Below are 16,052 nucleotides of genomic sequence, written 5' to 3' on the forward strand. Positions count from 1 at the left end.
TTACTTAAAAATTTTTTCCAAAGTATCAATAAATAAAACTTTATCCTAAATGACAGTTCTCATTGACCCACCCTAAACTGTATCTACACAAACATAGTTAAAAATGGTTTCCATACTGTTTGATCGAGTGTGGAATATCCCCTGATCGATGACACCCGTTCGATCAAATCCATGGATTAACTATTTTTTTTCTTTTTTTTTTAATTTCAAAACGTACCATATCAAAGCTGTTCATAGAAAATCATTGAAACGTAACATTGGATCGATGGAATTAGCAGGAACGTGGATATTATGACGTTTCTCTTTCGATACGTGGCCACAAAGTTTCGAAAGGGTTGTCGAACACGTGAAGGGTGAAATCTTCATTCGCCAACGGAAACTGTCGGGGTATACTTGCTCAAGTAAGCCGAAATTGGTTCGTCGGTGAGGTCAAACAGGCGTATCTAGACTACTAATTACCTGGGGGATTGGGACAAACTTAGCAAGACTGTCGGTGTACAACTGGAGCAAGCGAACAATAGGGAAGTTCTACGGAAGCTCGTTGCGTTTATATTCGCGATCGGGATCTTTCCTTAATCCTCATTGGCCCCGGGCGGTTTCGAGAATCGGTCCAAGTCCACTACACTTGGGAAAATGCACGGTGAACTTGCGATCGAGTTTACAATTACAATACCCGTCCATAAGTAGCCGGACATCGAAATGGAGAATTCGAATAAATTGCGAAGCTCATTAAGGAAGGAAAAGTTTAAGAATTATTTTCGTTGGTAATTATTTCAAGAAGCTTTAATTTAATGTATCACAAGAATTATTTTATCATAATTTTATGTCATGAAATCGCGTCAGACTGTGGACGTTTCGAAACCAAAACGCGATACGTAACCAACCCAAGGAGATTCGGTCGCCCTTTTCGGCGAGTGTTTTAATTTCACCGCCGACAATTACCGTGGCAAAGTTTCGCGAGTATTTTATATTAAAGAGCAATCTCGAGACTGCTACGGTTCCGCTTGTTCCCTGGATTATTAATGACGGAAGTCACGACTATGAGTGCACGTATTAAGGGCGCGCTAAGACGGAAGAAGGTCGGAGGCTGTAAAGCCGGAATTAATTAATGGCAATCAGTAAGGGTACTTAAACCTACATTCACGACCACGTACTTGGCCGTCTCGATCTTCGTCGACCGATAATTCGTGGCCTCGCGTCGCGTCGTCGAACCAGGAGGAACGTGTACTTTGATAAATTGGTCGGTAAAACGAGCAGTGATGCTGCTCTAAAATTTTCTTTCAACCCTATTGATGCATAAAACGTATACAAGATTCGGAAGATTATTTTTCTTTTCAAATAAAACCATATCCTTTTCACTTTGTTACAAAGATATATTTATTTGAGGTTAGTTGAAATGAAAGATGATCCGGTGCTTTGAAAGAATCCTTGAAAAATAAGAAAGATTGTAGACGTGATGTTACTTGGATACAGTTAGAAACTTCGTCGTGGTTGGTCGAGGAAAAGATAGATTATGTCACGTACAGGATGATCCTGGGTCTTTTTAAGGACGAAGGTGTATATGAATGGTCAAGCAATGTTTGAAGGAACACAAAAGTAAAGCCAGATTAAAATATACCACACAATCAGCTCTATTTTAACACCATATAGATATAAGACATACTATATTAAAACACCAGAGTACTCTCTAAAATAACACCATGAAGAGATGAAAATATTTAAACACCTAAGAAATATTAATAATAAACCAATGGGTACCACATTATTCCAATTCTATTTAAATGTTATAACAATTATTGTATTATTAACCCTAGAAAAGTGATCAATTGTTGGATCAATTACGAAAACGTAGGTTTAAAATAATATCTCGGTAAATGTCTACAATTAGGGTCCCAACGAGAAATCAATTGAAAAAAGGTAAATTCTATGTAATTTTGCCACTCGAATCCAAAACTATTGATAAAATTTGGGGGTTGCTTGTATTTTTTAACATACATAGGTTAGGTTAGGTTATTAGAAAAAATATAACTTACCTCACGGCAAAAACTTGATCAGTTAACAGTAGTCTCCTTGAAAAGAATAACTTCAAAGTGTGAATTTAAATTAGCCAATTTTAATCTTAATTGGATATTTTATTAAGTCATATTTTAAGTCATAGTAAGTCATATTTTCTCTGATAACCTAACCTCAAAGACATTAACGTTTGAAAATAATGATGTCAATGTTTACCATATTTACCATAAAATTTAACTTGCCACTGTCCAAGGGTTAAAAACATCGTTTAAATTTCTTACAAATATCGTAGGTAAATAAATTTTACTAAAAGATACTTATGTCAAGCAGACGTAGGTGTTAACGACCTCTTTACAACGATATAATTTTGTTTGAAGTTTATTCACAAGAAATATTAAGGGGAGTTCAATAATTATTCTCATCGATACTTTATAAAAAACTTGTAGATACTTCAAAGGTTCTTTATCAATAGGGCTTCGATATTATGTGAGCGGTTGTATTGAAATTTTCCAGCAGCAAAGTTTATTAAAGGATAGAAAGAGAAACTTCAATAAAATGACAATATGGTTGAATACCGAGAACTCTGTATTGAACTCATGGCCACAATTTCCAAGTTAAACCGTTCTCTTCTATTTCTTTTTAACCTTGCAATTTCATATCCTTCCTGTTTTTTTTGTGTTTCATTCGATTTCTTTCACAGGCAGTAATATTTATTACAAAGAAAAAGATATTAAAAAGCGTTAATAAGCGCATTTAATTATATTCAGATAATTGTAAATAAAAATCGAAGTATTATCATTATATTTACATTATGATACTTTAATAAACAATATCATCGAAAGTAATATGTAACAAATGTAAATTTGTTACAAATTTAAATTTGAGATCCTGAAGTCTTGTGAGTCATCAAGAAGAAAAATAACATTCCAACATTTAAAATTTCAGTACACGTAAGATCCATAATATTCGTTCTGCTTCTAAGAGGAAGATATTTACCAAAACATTCTTGAGAGGTCAAGGCTCTACGGATAATATTTACGTGCATGGGATATTCTCAGGCAAAACGGAAAATTTTGAGGAAAAGATGTACACATTATGTGCAAATAATCCAAGTACGCAATAGTGATACTTCTTTACAGTTAACAAATGTTATGTAAAATAATTCAAATAATACAGAATTTAAGCAGTCAAATACATTATATTGGAGTCTTGATTGATATTGTAATTAATCTTGCAAACAGTCAAACATGTATTAATGAAATGAAAATATTTAAACATATCGGTGTTAATAATTAGTAATTATTTATTGAAAATAATCCTTTATTGCTCTATCGTGTTTCAATTAATACATGCTTCGTTTGCTCTTTGGGAACATACTTTATTTTGCTATTTAACACCATTTAAGACGTTTTCGTTGAAGTTTAGAAGAGATCTTGTAAGAAAGATCATATTTCGATGAACCCATTTAATTGTCCACTGATCCTTTCCACCCTCACTTCATGGAAACATATTTACAACCACGGTGCTCCCATTATTCCCTCTTGGAATAAATCATATTGCGCCGTGTCCCGTTCGCCCGTCATTCGTTTCAATCAATTCAGCCGAAATACGTTATTTATCAAACGTCAAAACCGTATTATATCCATTATTTATATCCAAAATATGACTTCAAATAAATCGTGGCCAGAAGTACGTTGCGTGTCGTGCTTTTGTTTATGCAAAAGTCGTTCACACCGGTGTTAATGTTATTTAAAACATTTATACATACAGAATTGGTTTACGTCGTGTTGTAAATGCTACTTTAATAAATAATACAACACGATGTTGTTGTATTACATATTTTTTCATTAGAAAGTCAAATATAAAATTTTAAGATTCAAAAATTAAGCAAGATTCATTAAGAAAGTCAAATATAAGATTCTACTAATCTTTTAAAAAAGAAATTAGAAAAGGATTGAATGATCATCACTTACCAGTGGCCAGTATGCTCGTGTGTGCGTCTATGTATGTGTGCGCTGTGGCGTATGACGAGGGACGCGAAGCGAAAGGGAGGGGGAAAGTCGGCCGCGGCCGAGGGGAGACGACGGTACGGAAGACCGAAGACTCGTTTCGGCGGTGTGGTGGGGGTCACGGGGGTCCAGGCATGGAGAGGGCGCAGTTCCGCGCCATCCTCCGTATCGTTGACACGTCGTAGGAAAAGAGTGCGGGAGTCAGTTGATTTTCCTCTTTCGTGACTCGTCCAGTGTGTCAATCGTAACCTTCGACAGTTTCTATCGTGGTACCGAACAGTTTCGTCGTTCAGTAGACCGGCTCGTGCGCGATCCGAAAGCGTCGTTGCTTTATTTAGAAAGTCACGCGTTGAACGAACAGTGCGCGTTGACTTTACTAACAATTTTATCCGTTGCTTGTGTCATTGATCGCGTGTATCGACCGTCTTCGTTCTGTGCCGTACTTTACACAAGTGGATTGGTGAATATCGTGCGTACGTGACATTCGGATCAGTGAACATTTAACCGGTGAACGATGTCGTCAACGAGCTGCCTGTTCACCGTGATTCTTCTGATCGCTGCTGCGACCGGTATCAATACCAGTCAAACCATGGACGCCAAGATTCGTGACGACTCCGACTTGTCTCAGGTAAGCGTGCTCCATTATTCTTTTTCGTCTGTTCCGCCATGCGCGCTCATTTCTACGGGCGCACGAAGCGCGGTGAATGTCGCGCGTCCTTCAACTTTCGAACCGTAGAAACGGTTACGGTTCGTCGTTTCGCGTGTCCAATAAAATGGGCATTGAAATTTTTGCTCGACCGTGAAGTTTGCGACCTTCCATGCTATTAAATTCTCACGGAAATTGTAACCCCATACCGTGGAATATTTTGTATCCGTCAGATTAGCGTGTATAAATATTACGAAATCAAATATGGTGTACTTACGTTTGCAACGCACTCTGACGGTTTGTGAAGGTTACTTTTAAATTAATCTGGTTAACCTTGTTATTTATGCCTGTAATTAAATTTTCTTTCGCTCTATTTCTTTAATCAAATCATGTGTAATAATTTTCTAACTAAATATTTTGCAAGGACAATATTTTGCTGTCTGGGGTTTAATCTATTTTTCGAGCGCCATTTTGTTCAAAATTCATGGTAGTCCTTCGTTTGAGAATCTCTACCGCTTTAGGATTAATTTTCTTTTATGTCGTCGTTAAATTGTCAATGAAAACTGTAACAAGATTTTTTTTTGTCGACGCGAGTGAATCACTTAATTTTAGGGTCCTTTCTACATTAACCTTTATGGCGAGGTTTACGCACCGTCTCGCATGATTCTGTTAATTAATGACGTAATAAAAGAGGGCTGGCCAACATAAAATCGAAAGCCACTCCAGTCTTTCTCTTGTCCATTGGACAGCCTTTCTTCTTGACCTTTTTTTTTCACACGTTTGTTCATAAGGACGTGATTACAAGTGTAATAAAATGTGCTATCATTATGTAATTTTACAACACTTAGTTTTGCAGTGATTTAAGGGAATTCGTTTAATACTGAAAGTAGGAGCATTTTATGAGTTTCATTTGACATTCAAAATTACCTTACCTTCCATAAATAAACTTTAGTACATTTTTAGAATTGTCATATATCACTCTAGGAATTCTTTAGAATTTTCTTTTTAAATTTTGTTGATTGCTATTGAAATTTAATGCATTTTCAAAATTTTATATTATTTCAGGAATTCCTTAGAATTTTTCTAACTTGAGAAGCTCATAATTGCTATTGAAAGTTAAATTACTTTCTATCAATTGTTTTAGAAATTTTATATTAGTCTAGAAATATCATGAAAAATTAAAAAAATCCTTTTTCATTAATTAAAAAAATTTTTAAATATTAGATTGGATCATTTTATTTGCAAATAGTAAATAATATTTTGATTAAAACAAATTATTACGTTTGAAAGTCAGTTCTTCCCACGATCCACCGTTAGAACGCGATTTCTATTGATAAAGTGTTGAGCCTTTCACGGTTCGCGCCTCGTGTTTAGTTAATGGACTGATCTATATTAAATCCCCCGGAGATTCCTTTGAATTCGCCTCGTTGAATATTACAATAATGCGTATCCAGCTTCGAAGGTAGACCGAACGGATCCCACCCACCAACTTGTTGCTGCGACAAAAATCGTCAGGACGTTTTCGCTCGGGGCTAGTTTTCGCTTCGATCGATTCAACAAACTACTTGCCAGCTCGCTCCTCGAAAACTCGATTTTCACGACTTTTATTTCATTCCCTGTTCGCTACCGAACATCCACGATTCCTTTTTTTTTTTCTATCGGTGGAAAATATGATTGAGCTCGTTTAACCTTTAATTCTTGCCACGGGCAAGAGTTTTAATTTTGTTAGTGAAGTTCCAGTCGAAAGAGCAAAGGTTTGATCGCGAAGCAAGTGATCTGTTACAAAAGCAATTGTTGCAGTGAGTTCAAAGACGAGCGAGTAATTTTACCTTTGATACTAAATTAAAACATAATTGCATTAGTTCTTGAAAAACGGATGCAGAGTCACTTTGACCCATAATTAGATATCAGAATTTGTAAAAATTTGGAGTGGCTCCTTCTAAAAAAATGTGGGCATTTACCATTTAAAAATTTTGAGATTCTAAAATTCCAGAGTTTCAGTTTTAAAATTTCAGATTTCTTACATTTCATAGTTCCAAAATTTCAAAATTTTTAGATTCTGAAACTCTAGAATTTCAAAGTTCTAGATTTTCTAAACGACCTATTTCGCCCCAGGTTAATTGGTAAATGATTAATAATTCAGTGGCTTTGATCATTTACACAAGCCACATTGTATCAGATTCTGCAGAATACACTCATCCATTGAAATCATATTGTCCAGATATAATGGCAATGATTCATGACAACTAGATGACAATAGCTGTTTTCATTATTATCACACGCGTCTAACTCATCCGTTTGTTTGGTTCGTTAATTTAGAAACACTGTTAATGCGCAAATTTCTCGCGGTCTTGCAATTGACACACTGCCTCGCGGAAGATTGCAACATGGTCATTCGCCATTGCCAATGTCAAAGTCATTTCCCGTTCTCAGTGTTTTCACTGTACAAGTTCAACAGCGAGGCCTCGCCTTTCACTTTTTCCTTTTTTTTTTATCGTACAGTGCCTACGTTAAGTCCCGCTAAGTTCCATTCACGTTCAAGTCGGCAGGTGTGGACAGGTAGACGGGCCATTACTTTCATGTGTGTATAGTCCCTGTGTTAACGACCACGTTGACCCTCGAAACTCGTGTTTGACATTAACCCTAATATCTTGGACAATTTTACCCTCTGGGTCGATAGAAGGGTAGATTTTTCTTTTGGAAAAATGGGAGGGTAAATAATGGAGGTGATGTTGCTTTTAGAGGTTTGATAGTTATTTGAAGGGTTAAATTAAAAATCAAATTTATTTTTGTTGACCTAAACATTTTTATTGATTTCCACATCACTGTCATTCTTAATAATTGGTTTGCTCATCATCTTCTATTATTTATCAGCAATTAAGCTTTTTCTTGGGTTTTCGTTAGGGTGATTCAAATAATTCATTGGAAAATTGTTGTTACAATTGGTAGAAAGATAGAGTATCCGAGGAAGGAATAATGACACCGGATGTCATCTTTAAGTTACACGACAGATGGTCTTCAGGGTTCTGGAGTAGTAAGGAACCCGTGCATATCTATGTAGAAGTCGTTTCGTCCCGGAGGCGGACCGTATGTCGACCATGGAATTTCTGGTTTTCTTTTTTTTTCCCCTCTTAACAAGATACATTGCATGTTCCTCTGGAAATGTTGGTGGAACGCGGGTGGAAATTCGATTTCCGACGGTTTTAAAACATACGAACAGATTTCTAGGATTAATAATAAATCTTCTGATACATAATATTAAATATTTATAAATAGAATCATGAGATTATAAAATTTTCAATTTAATACGGGAAGTTGTCATTTCTTTTTTAATTGTTATATAAGAAGAAATTAATGAAGGAGGAAGATTAGTATATGTGACGAGGTGCACGTCTGCTTGCAATTTTAATAAATGAATTGGATTTTATAATTTCATATTTTTTGTATTGTGCGATTGCAATTCAAACTTTAACACACAGATGATTAATAATTATATTTTAAATGATAGACTGTTGGTTTTATTCTCTATGGAATAAAAGGGAAGATTTAACGAGGTAACTTTTAGTAAAATAGAATAGATGGTTCCCTTCACAAGCAATATTTTTAAGTTCTGGAACACCTTTTCTTCATATTAGCCTTCTAGTTATTTTCCTTCGAGGGCAGTTATTCAGTGCAATAATTTTACATTTATATTCAAGTTTCCTTTCTAAAAACTAAGATTTCAGTCAATTTAATATCAAATTAAAATTGGAAGTATTGATATATAAAATTATATTGAAATTGGGGCTCTCTCCATGGTCCGCCATACAATAAAGTTTTATTTTTTCATTTTTTTTTTTGAAGTAGCTCATATCCTATCCTTCTATAATCCTCTTGCTTTGTTTTCTGAGAAAATTAAAAATAACATTTCTGCACTATAGCTTAAAATATGCAGTTATCTCCATCTCACCACTATTTAAATATCATTATTATTTATATTCAGTTAAATTTTTAATGAATTGCATAATGAAGTATGTTTCTGCTAAAACCACTTTCAAAGCTACTAAGATACTCCAAATTATTTTAAAACAATTTCACCTACAGGATATTAAAACACGAATCTCAAAGGCTCTCGGTATTCCTGATTTATAACGCAGCATGAAAAATGTTGATCCCATCAGGTGTTCTTCTGTTTGCCCGCGTCAGGATTCTTTAACCAGGTTCGATTCGTTTCAAGGAAACACGGTAGGACGCTCGAAATTAAGGCAAATATTTTCCTAAGGAAGTAGCGGAATCCCCGCGAGATGCAGCCTTCGGTTGCAGCGAATCGAGACTGGTCGAACGGCGAGTCTTGGAGGTGAACGAACACTGTAGCCTCTGTTCCTCTCTGTTATCCACGGTGCTCCTTCTTTCTTCCTACGCCTCCACCGGATATTTTTAACAAGCGGTCCGTGCTGAGACGAAACAATGTGCATCCCGCTGCGTACGATGTGCTTTTACTTGCACCATATATGTACCATACAGTATATAAGATTTATCTGAAAAACCTCTGGAATTTTTACATTTTTTTTAGAGATAATGGTCTCGTTTTCTTTGAAAATTGTAGTCATCTTTGGCAAATCATAATAATAGAAATGCTGTTTTTTGAATCTTCTTCATTTTCATTTTCAAAAATTTTATATTCCAGTATTCGGTAGGAAAATTTGTTTTTTATTTTAATTGAATTTATTTTGAAAAATAAATTTTACAAGAACAGTGCAAAATTTAGAAAATGAAAATATAAAATTCAGGCTTTCTCCATGGTCCGCCGTTCGAGGTTCACTGCATCAAATCTTTTGAAATTTCTAATATTTGCAAATCAGTTATGTAATATTTTATTACACATCAATGATACAATCTTGAGAAAAGGATTCCAAAATTCAAGCATATATAGTACACACATCCTCCGTATAACTCAATTCCTAGAACCCATAGAATTACCATGAACAAGACCAATCTTTGAAATGGTCGTCAGAGAAGAATCTTTTCCTTCGATCAAGAATACGAGCTTTGATTTCCACACGAGCATAGAATAAAGCATGTAGTCGGTACGGGTAAGGATCGGTCTCTAGGAAACGCGTATCGATAGATAAAGTATCGGATCCATCGATCCATCGACCATTCGAATTGAGTGGTTCCGAGCGTCATAAATGCTCGGAGCTTCCCGTTCCATGTCGAGGATGTTCGGATCGGGATGATAGCGAAACGACGTTTCAGGAAAACCGGAACAATACGTCCCGTAGGCGCCTTGGGGTAGTCGAAGAAGCTACGTTCGTATTCCTCGTAAAATATGGAAACCCATAAAGATCAGCTCCGTGTGCCGCGTTAGCGAAAAGGCGTCCGGGAATTTTCCAAGTGGTGTCTCTTCTCTTCTTTTCTTTCCCTTCCCTTCTTTTCTTTCTATCTGTCGCGAACATGTACACACGTGTGAGTAGAGTCAAGCAAACTCGTCGAATTCGTTTCTTTATTTCGCTCGGTCGAGCGTTTCTTCTGGCGCCAACTTTTGCCGCGTCTTTTCCTCGTCGCCGCGTGGTTCTACACACCCTGAAGGGATTTCACTTGTAGCAAAGAGATGCCACGTGTACTGGCTCTCTTTGCATTGCGAGAAGAGAAGGTGTTGAGTAATTATTCGTTAGAAAATGGGGAAAAGGAATTTTGACTGTCAGAGAAATTGTGCTATATTGTAATTTGTGAAAGAAAATTGAAATATTAAATTGGAAAAATTTTATAAATTTCAAGATTTCTAATGCTCAAAAGAAAATCCTAGTTACGCCAATAGTTTTCCTTGTGCAATCACGTCTGATGGGATATGTGTAGCAATGTATAGGGTGATAGCTGGTAATGTGTATTGATCTTAGGCTTCTCGAAGGTCGTGGTAATAGGTTGGTTAGCTTCTGTACACCGAGATCAACAGCTATGTACGCTTCAGCAGGTCACGACGTTCAATTATGCGGAATGCGAGTCTCTACTTGATCGAGTATTTAAGTTTGATTAACTTCAAATAACGTCCGGAGTTGGAGACGATCGAAGTCGAACTCATATTGTCTTCATAAGTCTCGGTGCAGATGAACTTTTGTAATTACAGTAGTACTTTTAAAGACTAAAAGTGCTTTATTTTAACATAAATGACAAATAATTTAATGTAACGTTGTATAAATTAAAAAATGTCATTAACCCTTTAACAGCGGAGACCAACCATAACATTTCTTCTTCAAGATAAAATTTCCCAGTTCTAATGAATCGATGACCTATCAATTTGATAAGTACATAACCACTTTCATTGATCTCTTCTCTAAGTACTCGTATCTCTAAGTTTTCCAAGTAACATTTAGAATGCTCCATGAGCACCTCAAAGATTCCTTTTATTTCTGACCTATCAAATTCCCTCCACGTAGTTCAGGTGAAATCATTGTTGGAATCCCAGATAACGCTGACGTTGTTAAAAGCGTCTTTTTCGTCGACTAAGAGAGTAACGTCTCGAAATAAAATCGTGCAATTGAAGCGGTTAATTATACGAACGTTGCGCGAGGAGGACGACTAGAAGGCGGGCTGCAATTGAAATGTGTCTACGAATACAAAAGGCGTCGCGAGATCTTGCAAAGAAAACTCTTTCATTCCAGAGAGCGGAACAAGTCACGTCGTCGTAGGAATTTACGAATTTCGCCTTCTGTGTCGCTAAACTTTACGGGCGTAGGAAAATTTCAAGCACCGACTTGCTGCTTAGTTTTCCTTCGCCACTGGTGAACTCTGGAAAAGATCAACTATTGACCTAACGAGCGGAGCTGGGAGGTCATTCTGTGATCGTAAGCGGGCTAGGTTATTGAATTTTTCGGTGTAATTGCTTTTAGCTTCGTTAGCGTTTGTAGTGAGAATAATAATGAGAAGCGCAGCCTTTGTGCTTTAATTAGGGGAATAGCGCAGGAATAATGTATCTGGATTTAGAGTGGAAACTTTGAGCAACTGTAACGTTGGAGGACAGGATTTTATAATAGAATTATTTAAAATTGTGTTTGAAAAAATTGGCAAATTTATAAAGGTGTAAATTAAATTTACATTGTTGGATCTTTAAAATTTGGGATAATAATTCTGGTTGTACAGGGCTAAAATAGGTTTATTATACAATAATTATTTTTTATTATTATTAGATACACTGGAATTCTATTTATTTAAACACATTAAAACTCGTATAACAGCAATCCTGGGATAATAGATCACTGATTCCCCTTCTCTACCAATAATATCTTGTCCAAATAACACTTTCGAATAAGCGGATTCCAGTATGAAATTCTACCATTTCGTTCTGCAGTTTACACAACTGTTCATTCAGCAATCTTTTCAATAATAACAGCTCAGCAGTCAATTCAGTTAATCGAATATCGAGCAAAGTGTTTATGGTTCGAATAAAGCACTGGTATATTTATTTACATTCTTGCTTATGATTTTTTCTCTTAATGTTAAGTATGTCGTTCCTATTTCTATGATAAAAATTTCTATAATAAAAATTTTGTACACCAGGTACCATTTTAGTACAGAACAATGAAAATGTATATTAACCCATTGTTCACTGTACAGCGACACATATTACACTAAAATTTAATGTTTCATTGTGTTTCTTGCATCAAAGCATCCAAGCTCCCTCCAACTGAAAACGGTGGAGTCAGTCCACCCATGTATTTACCCCTCCGCTGTTACAAATCCTTATTCATATTTCATTCAAAGACTTCTGCTTCCAAACTTTCCGCATTGTACGGGTGGTTTAACGGATTCGATTGTGTTAGGAGGAAAAACATGGTAAGCGGGAATTATGCATGAGAATGGAAGAAATCGAGCCGTGTGACGGAGTTACGAATTCCATTCAGAGGTTGCCGTCGTAAGCCATGGACCGCTCATCCGGTATGCGCTCGGTACACCCCGTTACGTGCCCATCGCCAACCTGGTTATAATACGCGTCGATGTAAATTATATAAGTGAGACCCGCGATACGGCAACCTCACCGTCTCGTGAAATACCTGCACAATGCGGTCGCCATGATATAATGGGCATACCTTGCGACTTCTACCTACCAACTTTCCGGACCGCTTTTTGGCTCGGAATATTCATGCTAGGTAGAATCCGTGCCGAGCTTGGTAGAACTGTTAATTTTTTAGGGGTCGTTTGGTTGGTTAACGTTAAATTTTCGGAGTCATTGGTGACCAGGATTACCGATTCGATATAAGTGACATTAATACCATTTTGTTTAGTTATGGATAGTAAGGGGTTTTATTTGGTTTGGTGGCGGATTAAGGGGAGGTTTAAGGTGGGCTACAGTTTCGGCCTCCATTTACCATATTGAACGAAATTTTATTTATTCTTCCCTTTTTCTTTACGATTAAATGCTATTTCATTTTATTTGGAATAAATTTCAATTCTTGAACCGAGGGGTGTCTCGTAAATCAAGGGGATCCTCGAAGGATTGATAGCCCTGGGTCTCAGAAATCTTAAAGCCTCCTGGACTGTAAGATGAATTGTAAAAATTATATTATTAATGAAACTTAGGGTAATTATTTAGTCACCACTGCTGTAGGTATTACAATCGAAAAATTTTTTATTACAATCATCTCGTGAAAGAATAGCGGTCATTAAAACGTACAGAGTTCTTTTTTGGCTCAGTTTCTAGAATCACTCTCTATAAAGAATTTTACGTTTGAAAATATGGCTCAGCTCGCAGGACGTTTTACGTCGACTTCCGTGGCTTTGAATTTTGCCCGTTCCTCCCTCCAGTCACTTTGTGTCTTCAGAGGATAGAAAAAGAGTAACAAAACGAAATGGCGCAGAGCTATAAAACAGTGGAACAGTATGCTCGACTTTCATCCATAGCCTTTTCTAATCCGACGACATTACTGGTAAGACGATAGCCTCCATTTCCTCTGTCTCGAAGCGGCTGAATATAAGATGGATCGTAACCTCAGACATCGGGTAATCTCACCCCGTAACGACCATCTATCCATAAAGAATGGTGTACAAAGTGTCGATTCAGTATCCACATTTAGAATGAAATTTCAACGGCGACCAGGTACGGATTAAGATTTCTGGGACCTGGGACTGTAGCTCCCCTTAAGAGCTTCCTTTAACACATTTTTATTTTTTTATTTTCAAATAGAAAGAATCGCAGAAAGCTTCATGGATTCCTTTGAACAGACTTTCTGTTTAGAACTACCTTTTGTTATTGCTTCAGATATTTCAAGATATTTTCATTGGTACTAAAGGGTGTATTTTCTTTTACAATTTTTTGTGTACGTTTAGCTATCATTCGGGGACAAAATATTTTTGTCACGATCGAAGGTAGCCCCGACAACGAGCGCCCCCGTCGCGCATGAATTAAGATTTAATTTCCTAGATTAGCTGCTACGCATTATAATACGGAGATACGTTGTAAGCGTGTTATTATGTTATTACGGGTGCTTAGCCGGTAACATGCGAAATCTCCTAATTGCACGCTAAAGGAAAAACGAAATTTTCTCCTTCCTCGTTTGATCGTTATCCGAGAGGAAAAACGTCGATAAAATTTCACGTTCCGTTGAATTCGACGGAATGACGGTGATCAAAAATGGAGGCCCCTTCTACGAATCCGAAGGATTCCTTCTTTCCTCCATCGTCTCGTTAGCTAAATCCTCGTCGACGTCAAAGCTTTTGAAACGTTCATAACAAGCAATTAAAATCAAACGTTTTTTATCATCTTCGAGATGTTTCATCTTGGTGGAAATGATTCTGGAACTTAGTTTTTGCTGACGCTTCAAATTTAAAAGTCACTTATATTGAATCGGTACATAATTAAGAAAGCATGAATTAATTTGTACGACTAATAAAATTTAAAGTATCATAAATTATAATTTAAAGATTAAAATAAAAATTCAAAAATTGAACAAATTTATGTAATAAAATCAGAGTCCAAAATTCTTTTTATTAAAATTCAAAATTTCTGGGTCGAAATCAAGGAGATGGAAATTCTGATTACATGATGTTTGAGATCGTAAAACTATGCGAATCGTGGAAAGAATTCCCTGAAATCTGATCACTGTTTTTCAGTCGGAAGTTATTCTAGGAAAGCTCTCGTTAAAGGGACTTTTCTGTCCTATTATCTCAGAGACACACATTTAACCGGGATAGGCCAGCGCACGGGTAGTTTAAGATAGTTAGAGGATCGTGCAGAAAGTAGGGGCAGTTTGGAATAGTTAGTGACCGTGATGAATTTCCACGCCCTGGCCAATAGATATATAGATCCTAGGGAACGTTGCAAGAGAAGGAAAGTTAGCCGCATCGGAGACAGTCTGTGGTTTATTAAACGTTCAGTTGCACCGATGCTCTCGTCATTCCTCTCTTGGTTGCTAAAGCTTCCTGGATTCTCCTTCTCTTTGTCTCTTTCAAATTCTACCTTTGGGATTAGGGATCAGTTTAACCCTTTCGATTTCATATTAATTGGTGGATTGCTATTTGAACGTTAAATCGGCCTATTTTCTTTCTCTTTTAATATTCTTGGTTTGCAAATTTATTATTAAACAGTCCGTAATTTGTAAATTTAGCACGGACATCTAAAACTCGTGTAGCTCTCTTTCTGTTGAATTTAGTTTGGTTTTTCATTAAAATTATTTGATTCTACTTTTTTACAATTAGAAAAATTTCTATTTTAGTTGAGAATTTAATGATTCCTTCTTACATTCTTCATCTTATTTCTATCTATTGTATCACATGCTGAATCCACTTATAATTCCAAGAGTCGAGATATTAAATTAAAAAATAAATTTCATATTGTCTAATTCTTCGCAATTATAATATGCAAATATCTCAGAACAGCAATTAGGAAAATTGCAGAAAAATTCCGTTGTTCGTTCATAGTTCATTGCTCACCAAATACCAGGATGACTCTCTGATGAGAAATGGCAAACGTCGAGGAATTACTCACGTTCCGTGCTTCTTGATTCGCCTTGGCTCGTTCATTTGCACTGGTAGACTTCACGTGGTTGCTCGATGAGTCAATCTCGTGGCATTCATTGCTATAGGATAGTTTAAGTGCTATAATTACATGGAACAGAGAATGTAGCTTACTGGTGGTAACAGTTAAAGAACGTGTTCGTTAAGATAATGTTGCAAATTATTGATAACTTTTACCAATATTCAATTATTATTACCCAAACGTATCATCACTGATAGGCTTAAAACATTTATTCACTTGATTATTTTGAATAAAATTATTCTTGCAATTTTGAGAAAATGCTGGATCGAGGAGAGTAAGTCAATTTCTTTGTGTCTCGCAAACACCAGAAGAAGCAAGGAGAGACTCGAGCGAACAATTTAGATAATTAACTCTGTTTTATGGTAATGAGGACCAG

At 36.3% G+C, this 16,052-nt stretch overlaps 1 protein-coding gene across 4 annotated transcripts in view; it reads left to right on the forward strand.

Moving 5' to 3' along the window:
* Positions 1–4,169: 4,169 nt before the first annotated feature.
* Positions 4,170–16,052, forward strand: part of Fas1 (fasciclin 1 Fas1 domain-containing) — a 215,207-nt gene continuing 203,324 nt past the window's right edge. For all 4 annotated transcript variants that reach the window (XM_034328174.2, XM_076688194.1, XM_076688167.1 and 1 more), the window contains exon 1: positions 4,170–4,650. In XM_034328174.2, the coding sequence (XP_034184065.2) occupies positions 4,537–4,650 (114 nt within the window). In that variant the 5' untranslated portion in view covers positions 4,170–4,536. The remainder of the gene's footprint in view (positions 4,651–16,052) is intronic.

The sequence above is a fragment of the Osmia lignaria genome, chromosome 1 (genome assembly GCF_051020975.1).
Source record: "Osmia lignaria lignaria isolate PbOS001 chromosome 1, iyOsmLign1, whole genome shotgun sequence".
NCBI classification, from domain to species: domain Eukaryota; kingdom Metazoa; phylum Arthropoda; class Insecta; order Hymenoptera; family Megachilidae; genus Osmia; species Osmia lignaria.